The following is a 13,974-nucleotide window of genomic DNA, read 5'->3' on the forward strand; positions in this document are numbered from 1 at the left end:
ATATTGGCTCCAACAATCTGGGTCCTCATTTTACTGACCTCAGAAGGATGGAAGACTGAATCAGCCTTGAGCCGGTGAGAATCAAACTGCAGGCAGCTGGCAGTCAACAGAAGTATTCTTCAGTACTACAATCTAACCACTGTGTCCCCATGGCTCATGACAACTATTACAAATGGTTGTAAGTTGAGGACTACCTGTAGTTCAACTACATTTAGACTTTCCTGAGTTATGTTCATGTCAGCAACATTTGAAGATCCAGATTTAAATATCATTCCAGACAATCAAGAACTTCCCCAAAGGTCATCAGTCAGAAATATTTTGGTGCAATATTATGTCAGAGTTTGTTGCAGAAAAATCAAATCCAGAAAGCACACACAGAGATAACTGATTCAGCTGGATTCATTAAATTTGTTATATACATAAGAATAGATGAATAAATGTACAATACCAACAGATGGTTCTTCAAGTAAACACAATGTCAGTGTTGCAAGTATCATGCAGAATTAAATCAGAGTCCAAACGATTCTTAAAGTTCCAATTTAATAAGTCAGACATCTTAGCACATCTGTGGAATTCCAATTCTGGAACCTAGGATTCCCACCCAGTTGAAAGTTCATGATCTTGTCCCCACACCCACAAATCTATCACATAGTCCAATCTTCTTCTTCCACGCTGGCATCTCCACCCGGCTGGTTCCGGTCAGGTGTTGAGGTGTGGAGACAAAGAATAACCTTGAGCTTCTAAAAAGGAATTTTTTGTTTTGAAAACAACACATTCCACACCTTGATATCCCCCCCATCTTAATGAAAAGGCATACTAAAGGCCTACTAAACTAGAAGAGAGAGTGTGGCAGGCCAAAGATTCTTAAAGAAACTGCTGGAGGCCTGACACACAAGGCAGGAGAGTTACAAGCAAACACAGTTAGTTTCATATCAGCAGACATGCCCAAACAGACTGCTAGTTTACCTCTCATAGCAGCAGACTGCTTAAGTTTCTGTTTTAATTCTCTGCACAGAGTCAGATATGTTTAAGCTCCCATTGGCTGACTTAGTTGCTATGCCTATTCATTGGTTGACTGTCTCTCCCAGTCTCTCATGTGAATATTTTAACATATTAAGAGTAAAAGTAAGTAGACTTTTGTTAAAACAAACACATTGAGCAAAAAAAGTATATTCATGGCTTTTTCTCAAAGCAGCCCCTTTTCCACACCCTACTCATAGCCTTATGGATGTCCTTGTTCCGCAGGGTATAGATGATAGGGTTAAGCAGTGGAGTCACCACAATGTACAAGACTGCAATTTTTTTCTCCCGGTCAGGATATGAGCTTGATTGAGGGATTATGTATATAGAGATAATAGTACCATAGAACAAGGTGACCACAGCAAGGTGGGAGCCACAGGTGGAGAGAACTTTCTGCCAACCTGCAGCCGACCGCATTTGACAAATGGAATACAGGATGCAACTGTAGGAACACAAAATAATGGAAAAGGGAACCAGAACAATAAATGCTGACAAACCATTGAGAATGGCTTTGGTGTGTTTGACATCGCCACATGCCAGCTTCAGGACAAATTGCAACTCACATGTGAAGTGGTTAATTGAATTATGACCACAGAAAGAATGATGAAAGATGCAAACAGCATTCACCATCGAGAAGAGGCACCCTATGATCCAGCAGGAACTGGCAAGCAGATGTTGGAGCTTCTTGTCCATGGCAGAAGCATATTTCAAAGGGTTGCAGATGGCCAAGTAGCGATCGTAAGCCATGACTCCCAAGAGCAAGCATTCTGTACTGCCCATGCTCAGCGCACTGCCTCCCTGTAGCATACAACGTATTGAGGAGAGCACTCCATTTCCAGCGAAGAGGTGAGCTAGCGTCTGAGGCAAAGTGGTAGTGACATACACAATATCTGTGCCTGCAAGATGGCTGAGGAAGTAGTACATAGGTGTGTGCAGTTGAGCATCAGTGTGTACTAACAGGATGATCAGCAGGTTACCCAAAACTGTGAGCAAGTAGATTGTTAGGAAGACCACAAAGACCAGAATTTGTTCTGTTCGATGAGAGGTGAGTCCCAAGAGAATGAACCCTGCTTCTGAAGTGAAGTTCTCAGGGTCCATCTTGGCATCTTGCCTACAGGGCAGAGATATTGATGGACACTGAGTTAATTTGCAAAACACGGATAGGGAAGAGGAAGAGAAATCTGTATGCCCAATCCACTATAATACAAAGTCTCCACAATCTCCTTTTGGCTGAGGAAGTAGTACATGGGCATGTGTAGTTGAGCATTAAAACATACCAGTATGATGTTCAGTAGGTTACCCAATACTGTAAGCAAGTAGATTACGAGGAAAATTACAAAGAGCAAAATCTGTTCATTTCACTGATGGGTAAGTGAAAGGATAAATCCTCTTTCCAAGGTGAAGTTATCTGGTCTCATTTTGGCATCCTAAGGAGAGAGGAGATGTCGATATGTGCCGAGATAAAAGAAGAAAAAAACAGAAACAATAGAAGAAGAGGGAGAGAAAAGATGTTTCATCAACTTCCCAGTTCAGTCTATAATTGTAGGATTGCCTACTGGTTTTTCATTTGATTTCTATCTGATCTGACCTTTTTTCATTTTTGGAGACCAGGTAAGGTTATTTGCCATTTATCTGGTCCTTCATCCATAAACTGATAAAAAGAGCAAAATAAATTTTACCTCTGTGCTTCTCCTAGGAATTTGTCAGCTGCTGAAGAGTTGTGCCAAAATTTGGTTGATGGGAGTTTAATTCCAACTTAATAATCCTGAGTTTTAATGAAGTATTTGGGCATGACTCATCACAAACATCATCTTTTGCCTTCCAAAATATTGCTGGAACTAGGTTCTAGCTGAATGTGGACTGGGGCAGATGACCCAGACCACAGTTTCTATATTATTTCTGAGATAGCTGCTTAGATGGTTTCATAAAGTCCTCAGGAACTAAATTCAACTTAAAAGACTCTTTACCTTGATTCAGTGCGTAAGGGGAAAGGAGCAGCACACTGGCTCTCTTCTTTGTTATAATAAGATTTATAAAATTCTTTGTGGGTTGATTTGATGATGTCGAATTGCTTAACTCCCTTGAGTATCTTCTCTAGATCATTATAAGTATTTGCTCCTTCTTTAAACCTAGTGGGGACATGGGAGACTAATTTAAAATAAATGATGTAAACTTAATGAGTCTGCTTCCTGTAGCAACTCCAGATTTAGGCCTAAATCTAGAGTTGCTAAAGGAACTTCAGCCTCCCCCATTTCCCTGCAATTAACTAAATCTTCAGTGATGGAGCTCCAAGATTGTTTCTTGGGGACATTAGCCCATCTCCTTCTTCAACAATGTTGATGCTGATGGGGAAATTGTGCCTTCATCACTTTGTCATATGGATTTGGGGGGGTCTTCAAAATCAATTGTCCTACATTCTACAGTCCTACAGTCCCACAACAATGTTGTGTCAGAGTGTTTGCAGCGTCACTACCATTTAACAGTGGTTTATATACAACATATACAGAAATATACGTGGTAGTAAATATCTGACAAGTAATCAATCTTCTTCTGAACTCACATGGAGAACTTAACAATGGATACGGGACACAAGGAGAGAGAAATATGCCCTTTTCTCCTAGCTGCCTTATATAAACACCTCCTAAAGTGGTAAAGTGATCTTCAACTGATTATACCAATGCTGATTCACCTTCATTGCATTAGCTTTACATTTCATCAGCTTTACACTTGCATCAGTTTTACAGCTGGTCAGCTCTTAAATCTCAATACCTTAACATGTTGGAACCCAGAAAACTTCAAGGACAGTTTTGTTGAGAAGGAGCTGATGTCGCGACGATACGGATGTGCGATCTCGGAGCTTTGGGAATGGAGCTTCGAGATCACAGCTGATACTTTTACCACTGGGTGGTCCATCTGGACCTAAACCATCCCGAAGAGATGGTGAGAGGGAAGAGTACGTCTTGCTGATCTCAGGGACATCGCAAAGTCCCTGATTGATACAAGAAAATCTCTTCTAGCTGGCGATAGAAGCGCATCCCAAGCTGCTGAAGTCGGGACAGCTCCGCAACCGGAGGAAAGCGGAAAGAGAAAGTGTGTCCATCTGATGAGGAAATTTTATTTTTATAAAAGAGACTGCTAAAAAGATTAAAACCAAATTAAACTAGTAAAGAAAAGAAAAGAAGCAGTGGATTTAAGCTATTTTGGACAGTGTGTTATCTTTTTTTTAATTGTCTTCTATGGATGGGAGTTTTGCAACACTTCCTACTTTTTAAAGTGAAAGTATTGGCTTTTCTTCTTCTATCTTTTTTTTAACCTATGGATTAAATCTTTTTTTTTTCACAATACTGGCTTGAATGGGATTTTTTCTTTTTCTTTTGTTCCATTTAAGAGCCTTGTTTCTTTTAAGCTTGGAATATAAAGAGGATATGAGCAGGCCAGTTGGGAGAGGGGCTTTGGCCCTGCTCCGGGCTGTAATTGTGCAGGTCATGCGTGCGCCTATGTTTTCTATGGTATGGGGCCACGGTGAGAAGATGAAGAACGCAAGGGTGACCAGCCCTCATCCTTCAGAAGAGGACTGTCCCCGAAGTGGGGAGATGTGATAGCATCTGTCTTGGGATGTTCTGTGGAGCCCCCCAGGGAAAAATGCTGCTGCCGGGTACTTTTAACCACATATTTTGGTCCTATGACTTCAGAATGCTGCAAAAAATCATAAATGCAGGCCAGTTGTTGAGTGTTTCAAATGTGATTGGAACACTCAACAAGGTGACCATAGTATGTGTGTGTGTGTGGGTGTGTGTGAGTGAGTGAGAGAGTGTGAGAGAGAGAGAGACAGAGAAGGAGGGAATCAGAGAGAGATGGACACACACACACACACAGAGACAGAGAGAGAGACAGAGAGGGGGAGGGAGGGAGAGATAGACAGAGAGATACACACAGACACATAGACACACAGATGGAATGAATGATTAAGTGAGTGAATGAGAAACAGACATACGCACAAAGAGTGACAGAGAGAGACACACACACACACAGAGGAAGAGAGGGAGAGAGACAGAGACAGACACACACACACAGAGAATGACAGATAGAGACAGAGAGAGGGGGGAGGGAGGGAGAGAGAGAGATAAAGAGAGAGAGAGAGAGAGAGACAGAAAGAGAGAGAGAAAGAGAAAGAAAGGAAGAAAGAAAAAAGAAAAAGAAAGTGGGAGAGAGAGATGAAAGAAAAAAAGAAAGAAAGAAAGAAAGAAAAAGAAAGAGTACTTATGACCACAATTGAGCCCAAAATGTTGGTGGCTAAGCAAGAGTGTCGTTAAGTGAGTTTCACCACATTTTGTGCAACTGTGCAACGAGTTGGATGTGGCGAACAATGCTCTGCTATTTCACATTGTGCATACTGTCCCAAAATGTAGCAATGTAGTTTACTGTTGTTATATTAAGACTGTTACCCATGCTACATCATGCTTCAAGACAAAATTTCATTTATTTGTAATTAGAAATAAATATTTCACAATATATAATTATATATTGTTTTTGTGATTAATCACTATGCTTTAATTATGTTCAATTTGTAGTAGTGAAAATACATCCTGCATATCAGATATTTACATTACGATTCATAACAGTAGCAAAATTACAGTTATGAAGTAGCAACAAAAATAATTTTATAGTTGGAGGTCACCACAACATGAGGAACTGTATTAAAGGGTCGCAGCATTGGGAAGATTGAGAACCACTGGTTTATAGGATAAGAATAAGAATCAAATTTTTGTTGGACATCCTACTGGAAAAATATGACAAAAACACTATTTACCATATTTTTCGGAGTATAAGACACATGTCTTTCCCTCAAAAAGAGGCTGAAAATCTGGGTGTGTCTTATACACTGAATACAGCATTTTTGCCTCCCAAAACCCCGCCCCCTTCACCAAAATGGCTGTGCATAGCTTTTAGAAGGCTTTCAGAAAGCTCCTGGGGGCTGGGGAGGGCAGAAATGAGGGCTCAATCCCCCCCAGTCCTCAAGGAGCACTCTAAAAGCTTCCTAAAGGCTATCCATACCCCTTTTTGGGGCAAAAAATGGACCTGTTTTTGAAAAAAATGCACAATTCTTTTTGCTCATTTTTGGCCCCCCAACCCCTCAGTAGCATTTTACAAGCCTCCTAAGGGCTATTCATGCCCCCTTTTTTTAAAAAAAAATGGGCCTGTTTTGGGGAGGTTTGCAGAGTGCAAAAACTTTTTTTAAAAAAATTTGCCTCTTCAAAACCTTGCTGCATCTTATACTCCAGTGTATCTTATACCCCGAAAAATATGGTATCTGGTTCTACATATACTAATCACAGCCAGAATTGTATTTGCACAACAATGAAAAATGATGAGATCCCATCAGATGGCAATGTAATTAAGAAAATGCACAGAAATAGAATGCACAGAAATAGACAGACTAATGCTTATTATTGATTAAGGATAAAGAAGAAAATGAATATTTTTTTAACGTGGGATGTATTTTATCAAAGGGGGAGATATAAAAAGAGAAAATGTTCATGTGGAGAGAATTTGATGATGAAGATGTTATGTATTATTATAATTATATTAATAGATAGTTGTTGTGGCCCAGCAGGATCAGGTTGAGCTACTGATGGACTCGGATAGCGAGGAACCATATGAGTCTGCTCTGGATGATGTGGAGGACCCTGGGCAGGGTTCAGACTCAGAGCAGGGACCTGAGAGGCTGGTTGGCCACCAGGAGGTGCCTGAGGTATGGAGCAGTGGGGAGGATCAAAGGCAGTTTGTCCCTACTGCTAGATTGAGAAGGACTGAGAAATGGAAGCAGCAACTCCCTAGGCATATTCACAGAAGATGATTAAGCATAGGTGGTTGTTGATTGGCCCCTCTCAAGAGAGATTATAGGTGAGGCGTTGGGAGGGAACATTTGCAGGAAACAACCGTGTCTGTTCGTTTGGACTATCTGCATTGCTGCGTTTGAACTATCTGGGTTGCTGCAGAGCTACTCTGTTGAAAGTGAGCTGCCTGGACCCTCAGCAAAAAGATTCACTATCTCAGTAATTGAACAGTGGCAAACAGCCAAGCCGGTGTTCTGGTTTATTCACAGGCCGGGAGAGGGGGGGGGTCAGAACAAATAGTTATATTATTAACATTATTGTGATGAATATAATAACTAATATGTGGATTATGACTGTTCAAATAACTGTACCCAAATCGTACACTATTTGATTGAAATGGAAAGTAGTATAAATAAAACAAATAAAACATTAAAAAAAACAAGAATAAGTGTCAAATTTTGTATACCACATTTTAAGAAAAAATATGAGGCATCTAACCAGGTTGGAGAGAATTTGCTTGGAAGTCAAGTCCTCTGAAGAACAATTTTGAACATTGATTCAGTGAGTTTCTTAAATGGTGCTTCTGACATGAATGGGGAGTGGTTTTCTATTACTGTAGACATGTCATTTGATTTAAATAAAAATATCCCCTATATTACTGAATGACATATTCTGAAAGGAGAATTACAATTGGTTTCAACTGAAGGTGAAGAGAGAACCTGATTCAAATGTTGACTGAACATCAACAGGAAATGAGAAAAAATAATTGAAATAACAAGTCAAAATTAAAGAGAACAATGATTCATCCAATATTTTCTCAAGGAGAGCACTGTTGTGGCCTGCCAGAGGCTAGAGGAGCTGGCAGCAAATTTGGGGAGGAACATGGACCTGTCCTGGAGTCTGGGGAAGGCTCTGAAGAGGGCTCTGTGTTGGAGGCAGAGATAGGACCAAGGCAGGTGTGAAATCCAGCAGGTTCTTGAGAACCGGTAGTGGAAATTTTGGGTAGTTTGAAGAACTGGCAAATGCTACCTCTGGCTGATCCCAGAGTGGGGTGGGAATGGAGACTTTGCAGTATCCTTCCCCTGCCATGCCCACCAAGCCACATCATGTCTACCAAGCCACTCTCACAGAACTGGTAGTAAAAAAAATGAATTTCACCACTGGGCCAAGGCCATCTGGAAGTTCTCAGCTGCCTTCAGACATAGATAGCCAGTGAGGCAGAGGAACAGCTGGAGCCTGTTTGCAGTGTGCGCATGCACAGAGTTGCCAGATGAAGGGAACAAGGATCGACTGGGGAGTAAAGCCACAGGTGGACTGTGAATGGTTCCTCCCGTAGGAAATAAAAGAGGAGCGAAAGAAGAGTGGGCTTTTGCAGAAAACAATTCATTCGTTAGTTCATTAGTTTGTTTATTTCAGGAGTATGAAGATCTGTCCAGGAATCTCAGAGACTCTGTGCCAAGTCTTTCCTTGCACAGCACTGCATTTGGGAAATATTTACATATATGGCAGCTTTCCAAAATAGATAAGGTCTGTGGTCATAAATTCACCTTTGAAAGACTGTTTACCAGGCCGTTGCTGAATGTGAATGAGAGGAATTCACATTAGTTTAATAAAGGGGTTTTTGTTGGGACCAGGAATCTGCTTCGTGTTTTTTGGGGAAGCCTAGGTCAGAAGACATTTCCCCTTATAAATAACTTACACAAATGTCTCAAATGTCCTGCTTTTTCAGGAGGAACTGGACATTCTTGTTTTTTTCTTTGAAGATGTTTTGCTTCTCATGCTTCTCATCCAAGAAGCTTCTTCAGCTAAGACAGGATAGTGGGGAATGGAAGAGCTGAGGAAGCTTCTTGGAAGGAAAGCAAAATGTCTTCAAAAGAAAAAAAAAACAGAAAGTCCAGGTGCCTCTTGAAAAAGCACCTGTGGGACAACCTTAACCTGGATGAGTGAGAATATCTACAGGCTTTTAACTTACACAAATCTTGAGTAGTTCCCTCATGGTTTCCATTTCAGATTTTAATTTGGAGGACATTTATACAGACTTCTTAGCCACCTTAAAAGTAAATACAAGCAAGGATGCTGTATTCTAATGACAAAATTTTTCTATAATGTTTGACTCATTTAAAACAATTTTGAAACAAGTGTTCTCTTATAACAGTGAATAAGAACTGTGAGGAGATGTGATAGAAATAGTATATAATTTTTAGCTAACTACAACAATAACAAGGAAATGTTAATGGATAATGTTTAATGATATATACATATGTTGTATTGGTAAAAGAAAATTGGATACAAGCTTTAAATAGTGAGTTTGGGGGAAAGGGGGGGATGCTTTGATATCTTATTAATTGATTTTTTTTTCAGAATATGTTATAAAGGTGTAATGTTATTGGAGGTTTATTGAATGAATGCCAGTAGGTGATTGTGTCTTTAAATACAAATGATTTCAGACAAAAGCACGCTTAAATAATTGTAATTAAATGAGAATTGTGGTACATTGATAGTAAAATACATAAAGATTTTTGATTTAAAATGTGCAATTCAATATGAATGAAGTATAAGTAATGATTGTGGAAGAAACGCACGAAATGTATTTGTAACCAATCGACACACTTTCTACAAGATGTAATGAAGGATGATTCTTTTTTTGTGTTTTTGTTCAATTAAAACAATAAAAAAACTTTTCAAAAAAAGAACTGTGAGGAGGAATGGAACAGTATCACTTTACCAACTCTAATACATACTGTGTTCCCCCAAAAATAAGACATGGCCTTATCTTCTTTTGACCCCCCGAAATAAGCACTTGGCCTTATTTTCGGGAAGGTCTTATTATTTTTGAGGTGCAGGAGGTGTGCCTTAACCTCGGCCCATGGGTCAGCTGAATTCTGAAGTTCTGACTCTGTTTCCGGTATACTCTTGCCAGCGCTAGCATTGCTGGATCTGCTGCTCTTTTTTGCAGCTGCCACTAAGAGAAGGAGCCTGATAACTAGGGTTTGCGGGAGTGACTTCCCCAAGGCTGTTCTGCGTGGATGTCAAGGGCATGTGGGGCATGTTCTCCCATCTCCAGCAAATGGTGGGGCTGCACACACATTTAAATTTTTTAGGAGAGGGCTTATTTTCAGGGGGAGGGCTTATTTTTGGGAAATATAGCAACCTCTTTGTTCATTTTTTCAAAAAAACCCGATGAAGTTGGATCTGTCAGATGGTTTCTACATAATGAACATAAAGCTAAGAAATGGCGCATGACCTCCAGATTTTCTGAAGGGATGTCTATATTGTGCAAACCTTTATTCTCTCTTGTCTCCCCCAAAACATGATCGTCAATTCAGTATGTAACGAGGTAATCTCTAAACCAAGGAGAGTCTAAGAAGATACTAGTGCTTGTATTTTTAGTGTTTTGTATTTAGCATCTTGGCCAGTGCCCCATGAACATCCTTGTTTCTCAGGGTATAGATAACAGGGTTGAGCAGAGGTGTGACTACAATGTAGAAGACAGCAATTTTCTTGTCGCTGTCTGGAGTTGTGCTCGACCGAGGTCTCATATACATAGATATGACAGTGCCATAGAACAGGGTGACCACTGCCAAATGGGAAGCACAGGTGGAAAAGGCTTTGCTTCGTCCAGCTGCTGACTGCATCTGTAATACAGTGGATAGAATGAGCCCATAGGAAGTCAGGATAACTGAAAGAGGAACCAACAGGATCAGAACCGCTGCCCCCCAAATTATGTTCTCGGTAGCATAGGTGTCAGCACAGGCAAGTTTTAACACCACTGGCAGCTCGCAGAAGAAATGGTTGATTTGGTTGGGGCCACAGAAGGGGAGGCGTAGTGTACAGCCCACATTCATCACAGAGAGGAGGAAGCCCCCAACCCACGAAGCTATGGTGAGTTGCAATTGACGCCACTTGTCCATGGCAACCATATAAATGAAAGGATGACAGATGGCCAAATAGCGATCGTAGGCCATGACTCCCAGGAGAAGTCCTTCCGTGCTACCTAAGGATAAAGCAATGTACATCTGAGTTGTGCAACGCATGAAGGAAATGGTTCCATTTCCAGAGAAGAGGTGAGCCAACATCTGGGGCACAGTGCTGGAGACATAACAGATCTCCAGGCCTGAGAGGTGAGTCAAGAAGAAATACATCGGTGTGTGAAGCCTGGAATCAGCTTGCACCAGTATGATGATCACAAAGTTTCCCGCAAGCGTAAATAGATAGAAAGTGAGGATGACCACGAAAAGCCAAATCTGGGTCTTACGGTCATTAGTGAGTCCTACTAAGACAAATTTTGAGACCACTGTGACGTTTTCAGCCTCCATTATCAGCTTTTGCCTGGACAAAAAAAAATCCATTAGTTAGTGAGATTTTCTCATATTATATCACTCTTCATCTTCCCTTCTCAGTACTCTTGATATTTCTTGGATGACAGCTCTCACATCCCACAAGACTATTTGAATAGAATAGAATAGCATAACAGAGTTGGAAGGGACTTTGGAGGTCTTCTAGTCCAACCCTCTGTTTAGGCAGGAAACCCTACACCAGTTCAGATAAATAGTTATCTAGCATCTTCTTAAAAACTTTCAGTGTTGAAGCATTCACAACCTCTGGAGGCAAGTTTAATTGTTTAATTGTTCTAACTATCAGGAAACTTCTCCTCAGTTCTAAGTTACTTCTCTCCTTGATTATTTTCCACCAATTCTTGTCCTACCCAGGTAGGACAAGATGCTTTGGAGAATAGTTTGACTCCCTCTTCTTTATGGCAGCTCCTGAGATATCAGAACACTGCTGTCATGTCTCCCTTAGTCCTTCTTTTAATTAAACTAGACATACCCAATTCCTATAACCGTTCTTCATATGTTTTAGCCTCCCATCCCCTAATCATCTTTGTTGCACTTCTCTCTACTCTTTCTAGAGTCTCCACATCTTTTTTACACCATGGCAACCAAAATTGAATGCAGTATTCCAAGTGTGGCCTTACCAAGGCATTATAAAGTGGTATTAACACTTCACGTGATTTTGATTCCCTCTGTTTATGCAGCCTAGAAATGTCTTGGCTTTTTTGGCAGCTGCTGCACACTGCTGGCTTATAGAAAGAAATTGGTTAGATTAAATGCAGATGTATTCTATTAAAACTTTTACAATCTCCAGAGAAGGAGCAACATAGAAGCAACATAGAAGTAGAACTCCATACATTTGGTGAATGTAACTTGCAGAAAACTGGTGTTTTGCTTGTAATTGAGAACAGAAAAGTCAAAAGGTATTTAAACTTAGGTTTATCTCAAGGTAGAGTATGTAAATTAGAACGCTTTGAAAGAGGGAAGAAGAAGAAGAAGAAGAAGAAGAAGAAGAAGAAGAAGAAGAAGAAGAAGAAGAAGAAGAAGAAGAAGAAGAAGAAGAAGAAGAAGAAGAAGAAGAAAGGAAATCTCTTGCCAAATGTGACCTTAATTGAAATTTGAATACCTTTGATATAGTAACAATTTTGATCTTAATGAAGAGCAGGGCAAATCTACTGTAATATTTCCAGCCAAAATAAGTACCTGCAAATAAATGGTGACCCTTCCTTTTACTGTCAGCTTGGCAGTTAGAAGAATAAAACAAACTTTCATTTAGTGCTGTCTTTATAGCCTAGGATAGGCAAATATTTCCTTATGTCAATAATAGCTCTCCAGAAAATCTTCCTTGTATCCCATTCCTGAACTGGAGTCTCTACCAATCTTAACCATCCAAAAGATGTGCAATATTAATACATTTATTTTGCTAAATTACTTGATTATAATTTCTTCCAGAGTGTTCAAAAATTACATTATATGGGAGATAGGTCATCAAACCTGCATCATTTGCTTGTTCATTCTCAGTCAATGCTTGAAGGTGCAAAATGTGCTATCTTTTCTTCTTTCTTTAAGTCATTAACTGGGTGAAGCTGCAATTATAACAAAGACTCTGAATCTAATCAACAGGGACTGCTTTAATTTTCTTTTTCAATTCTTCAGAATATTAACTCAACCCATTGGGATTTTCTTTAACTAAGAAGACAAAAGTAGATGACTTTTAAGTAGGAGACTTGAAATGTAGAAAGCCAACTAGCTTTATTTTGTTGTTGTTGCAGGATTATTAGGGTTGTGTCAACTTTAAACAATAGATGAAGATGACAAATAGATGACATTAAGATGACATTAAAAATAGTCACATTAGAATTGATAGAAATATTGAAAGAATGATACCACTCTAATGGAAAAAAGTGAAGAGGAACTAAAGAGCCTCTTGATGTGGGTGAAAAAGGAGAGTGCAAAAGTTGGCTTGAAACTCAACATTAAGAAAACTAAGATCATGGCATCCAGCCTTCTCAATTCCTGGCAAATAGATGGGGAAGAAATGGAGGCAGTAACAGATTTTATTTTCCTGGGCTCCAAAATCACTGCAGATGGGAACTGCAGCCAAGAAATTAAAAAATACTTCTCCTGGGGAGGAAAGCTATGGCAAATCTAGACTGCATCCTAAAACACAGAGACATCACCCTGCCAACAAAAGTGTGTATAGTCAAAGCTATGGTTTTCCCAGTTGCAATGTATGACTGTGAAAGTTGGACCATAAGAAAGGCTGAGCACCAAAGAACTGAGGCCTTTTAACTCTGGTGCTGGAGAAGACTCCTGCGAGTCCCTTGGATTGCAAGGCGATCAAACCGGTCAGTCCTAGAGGAGATAAACTCTGACTGCTCTTTAGAAGGCCAGATTCTGAAGATGAAACTCAAATACTTTGGCCACCTAATGAGAAGGAAGGACTCGCTGGAGAAGAGTCTAATACTGGGAAATATTGAGGGCAAAAGAAAATGTGATGACAGAGAATGAGGTGACTGGATGGAGTCACTTGAGCTTAAATGAACTCCAGAGGATGGTAGAAGACAGGAAGGCCTGGAGGAACATTGTCCATGGGGTCACAATGGGTCAGACATGACTTCACAATTAACAACAACAAATTGAAATAATTTCCATGTTTTTATTCCCTCATGGATAGAAGAAGACCATTTATTATTTCTTAGCCAGGAAAATCAATGGACAAAGTTGGGTAGATCAGGGAGATTAATGGATAATTGAATAAACTTTTTTCCCATGTGTATGACCAC

General features: G+C 40.0%; 2 protein-coding genes across 2 annotated transcripts; both read right to left on the minus strand.

Moving 5' to 3' along the window:
* Positions 1–1,173: 1,173 nt before the first annotated feature.
* LOC148046440 (olfactory receptor 1D2-like) lies at positions 1,174–2,118 on the minus strand. Its single transcript, XM_087714736.1, has one exon. It carries the CDS (start codon positions 2,116–2,118, stop codon positions 1,174–1,176), a length of 945 nt encoding a protein of 314 aa, XP_087570862.1.
* Positions 2,119–10,243: 8,125 nt separating this feature from the next.
* LOC106548427 (olfactory receptor 2D3-like) lies at positions 10,244–11,179 on the minus strand. Its single transcript, XM_014065793.2, has one exon. It carries the CDS (start codon positions 11,171–11,173, stop codon positions 10,244–10,246), a length of 930 nt encoding a protein of 309 aa, XP_013921268.2. The 5' UTR covers positions 11,174–11,179.
* Between the last annotated feature and the right edge of the window lie 2,795 nt (positions 11,180–13,974).

Source organism: Thamnophis sirtalis, unplaced genomic scaffold (genome assembly GCF_051295495.1).
Source record: "Thamnophis sirtalis isolate CommonGarterSnake01/CBP01778 unplaced genomic scaffold, rThaSir2_p1.2 scaffold_4, whole genome shotgun sequence".
Lineage (NCBI taxonomy): Eukaryota > Metazoa > Chordata > Lepidosauria > Squamata > Natricidae > Thamnophis > Thamnophis sirtalis.

What these genes read in the sequence shown, in the direction of transcription:
- LOC106548427 (XM_014065793.2), bottom strand. Translation starts at nt 11,173, where the DNA reads ATGGAGGCTGAAAACGTCACAGTGGTCTCAAAATTTGTCTTAGTAGGA.
- LOC148046440 (XM_087714736.1), bottom strand. Translation starts at nt 2,118, where the DNA reads ATGGACCCTGAGAACTTCACTTCAGAAGCAGGGTTCATTCTCTTGGGA.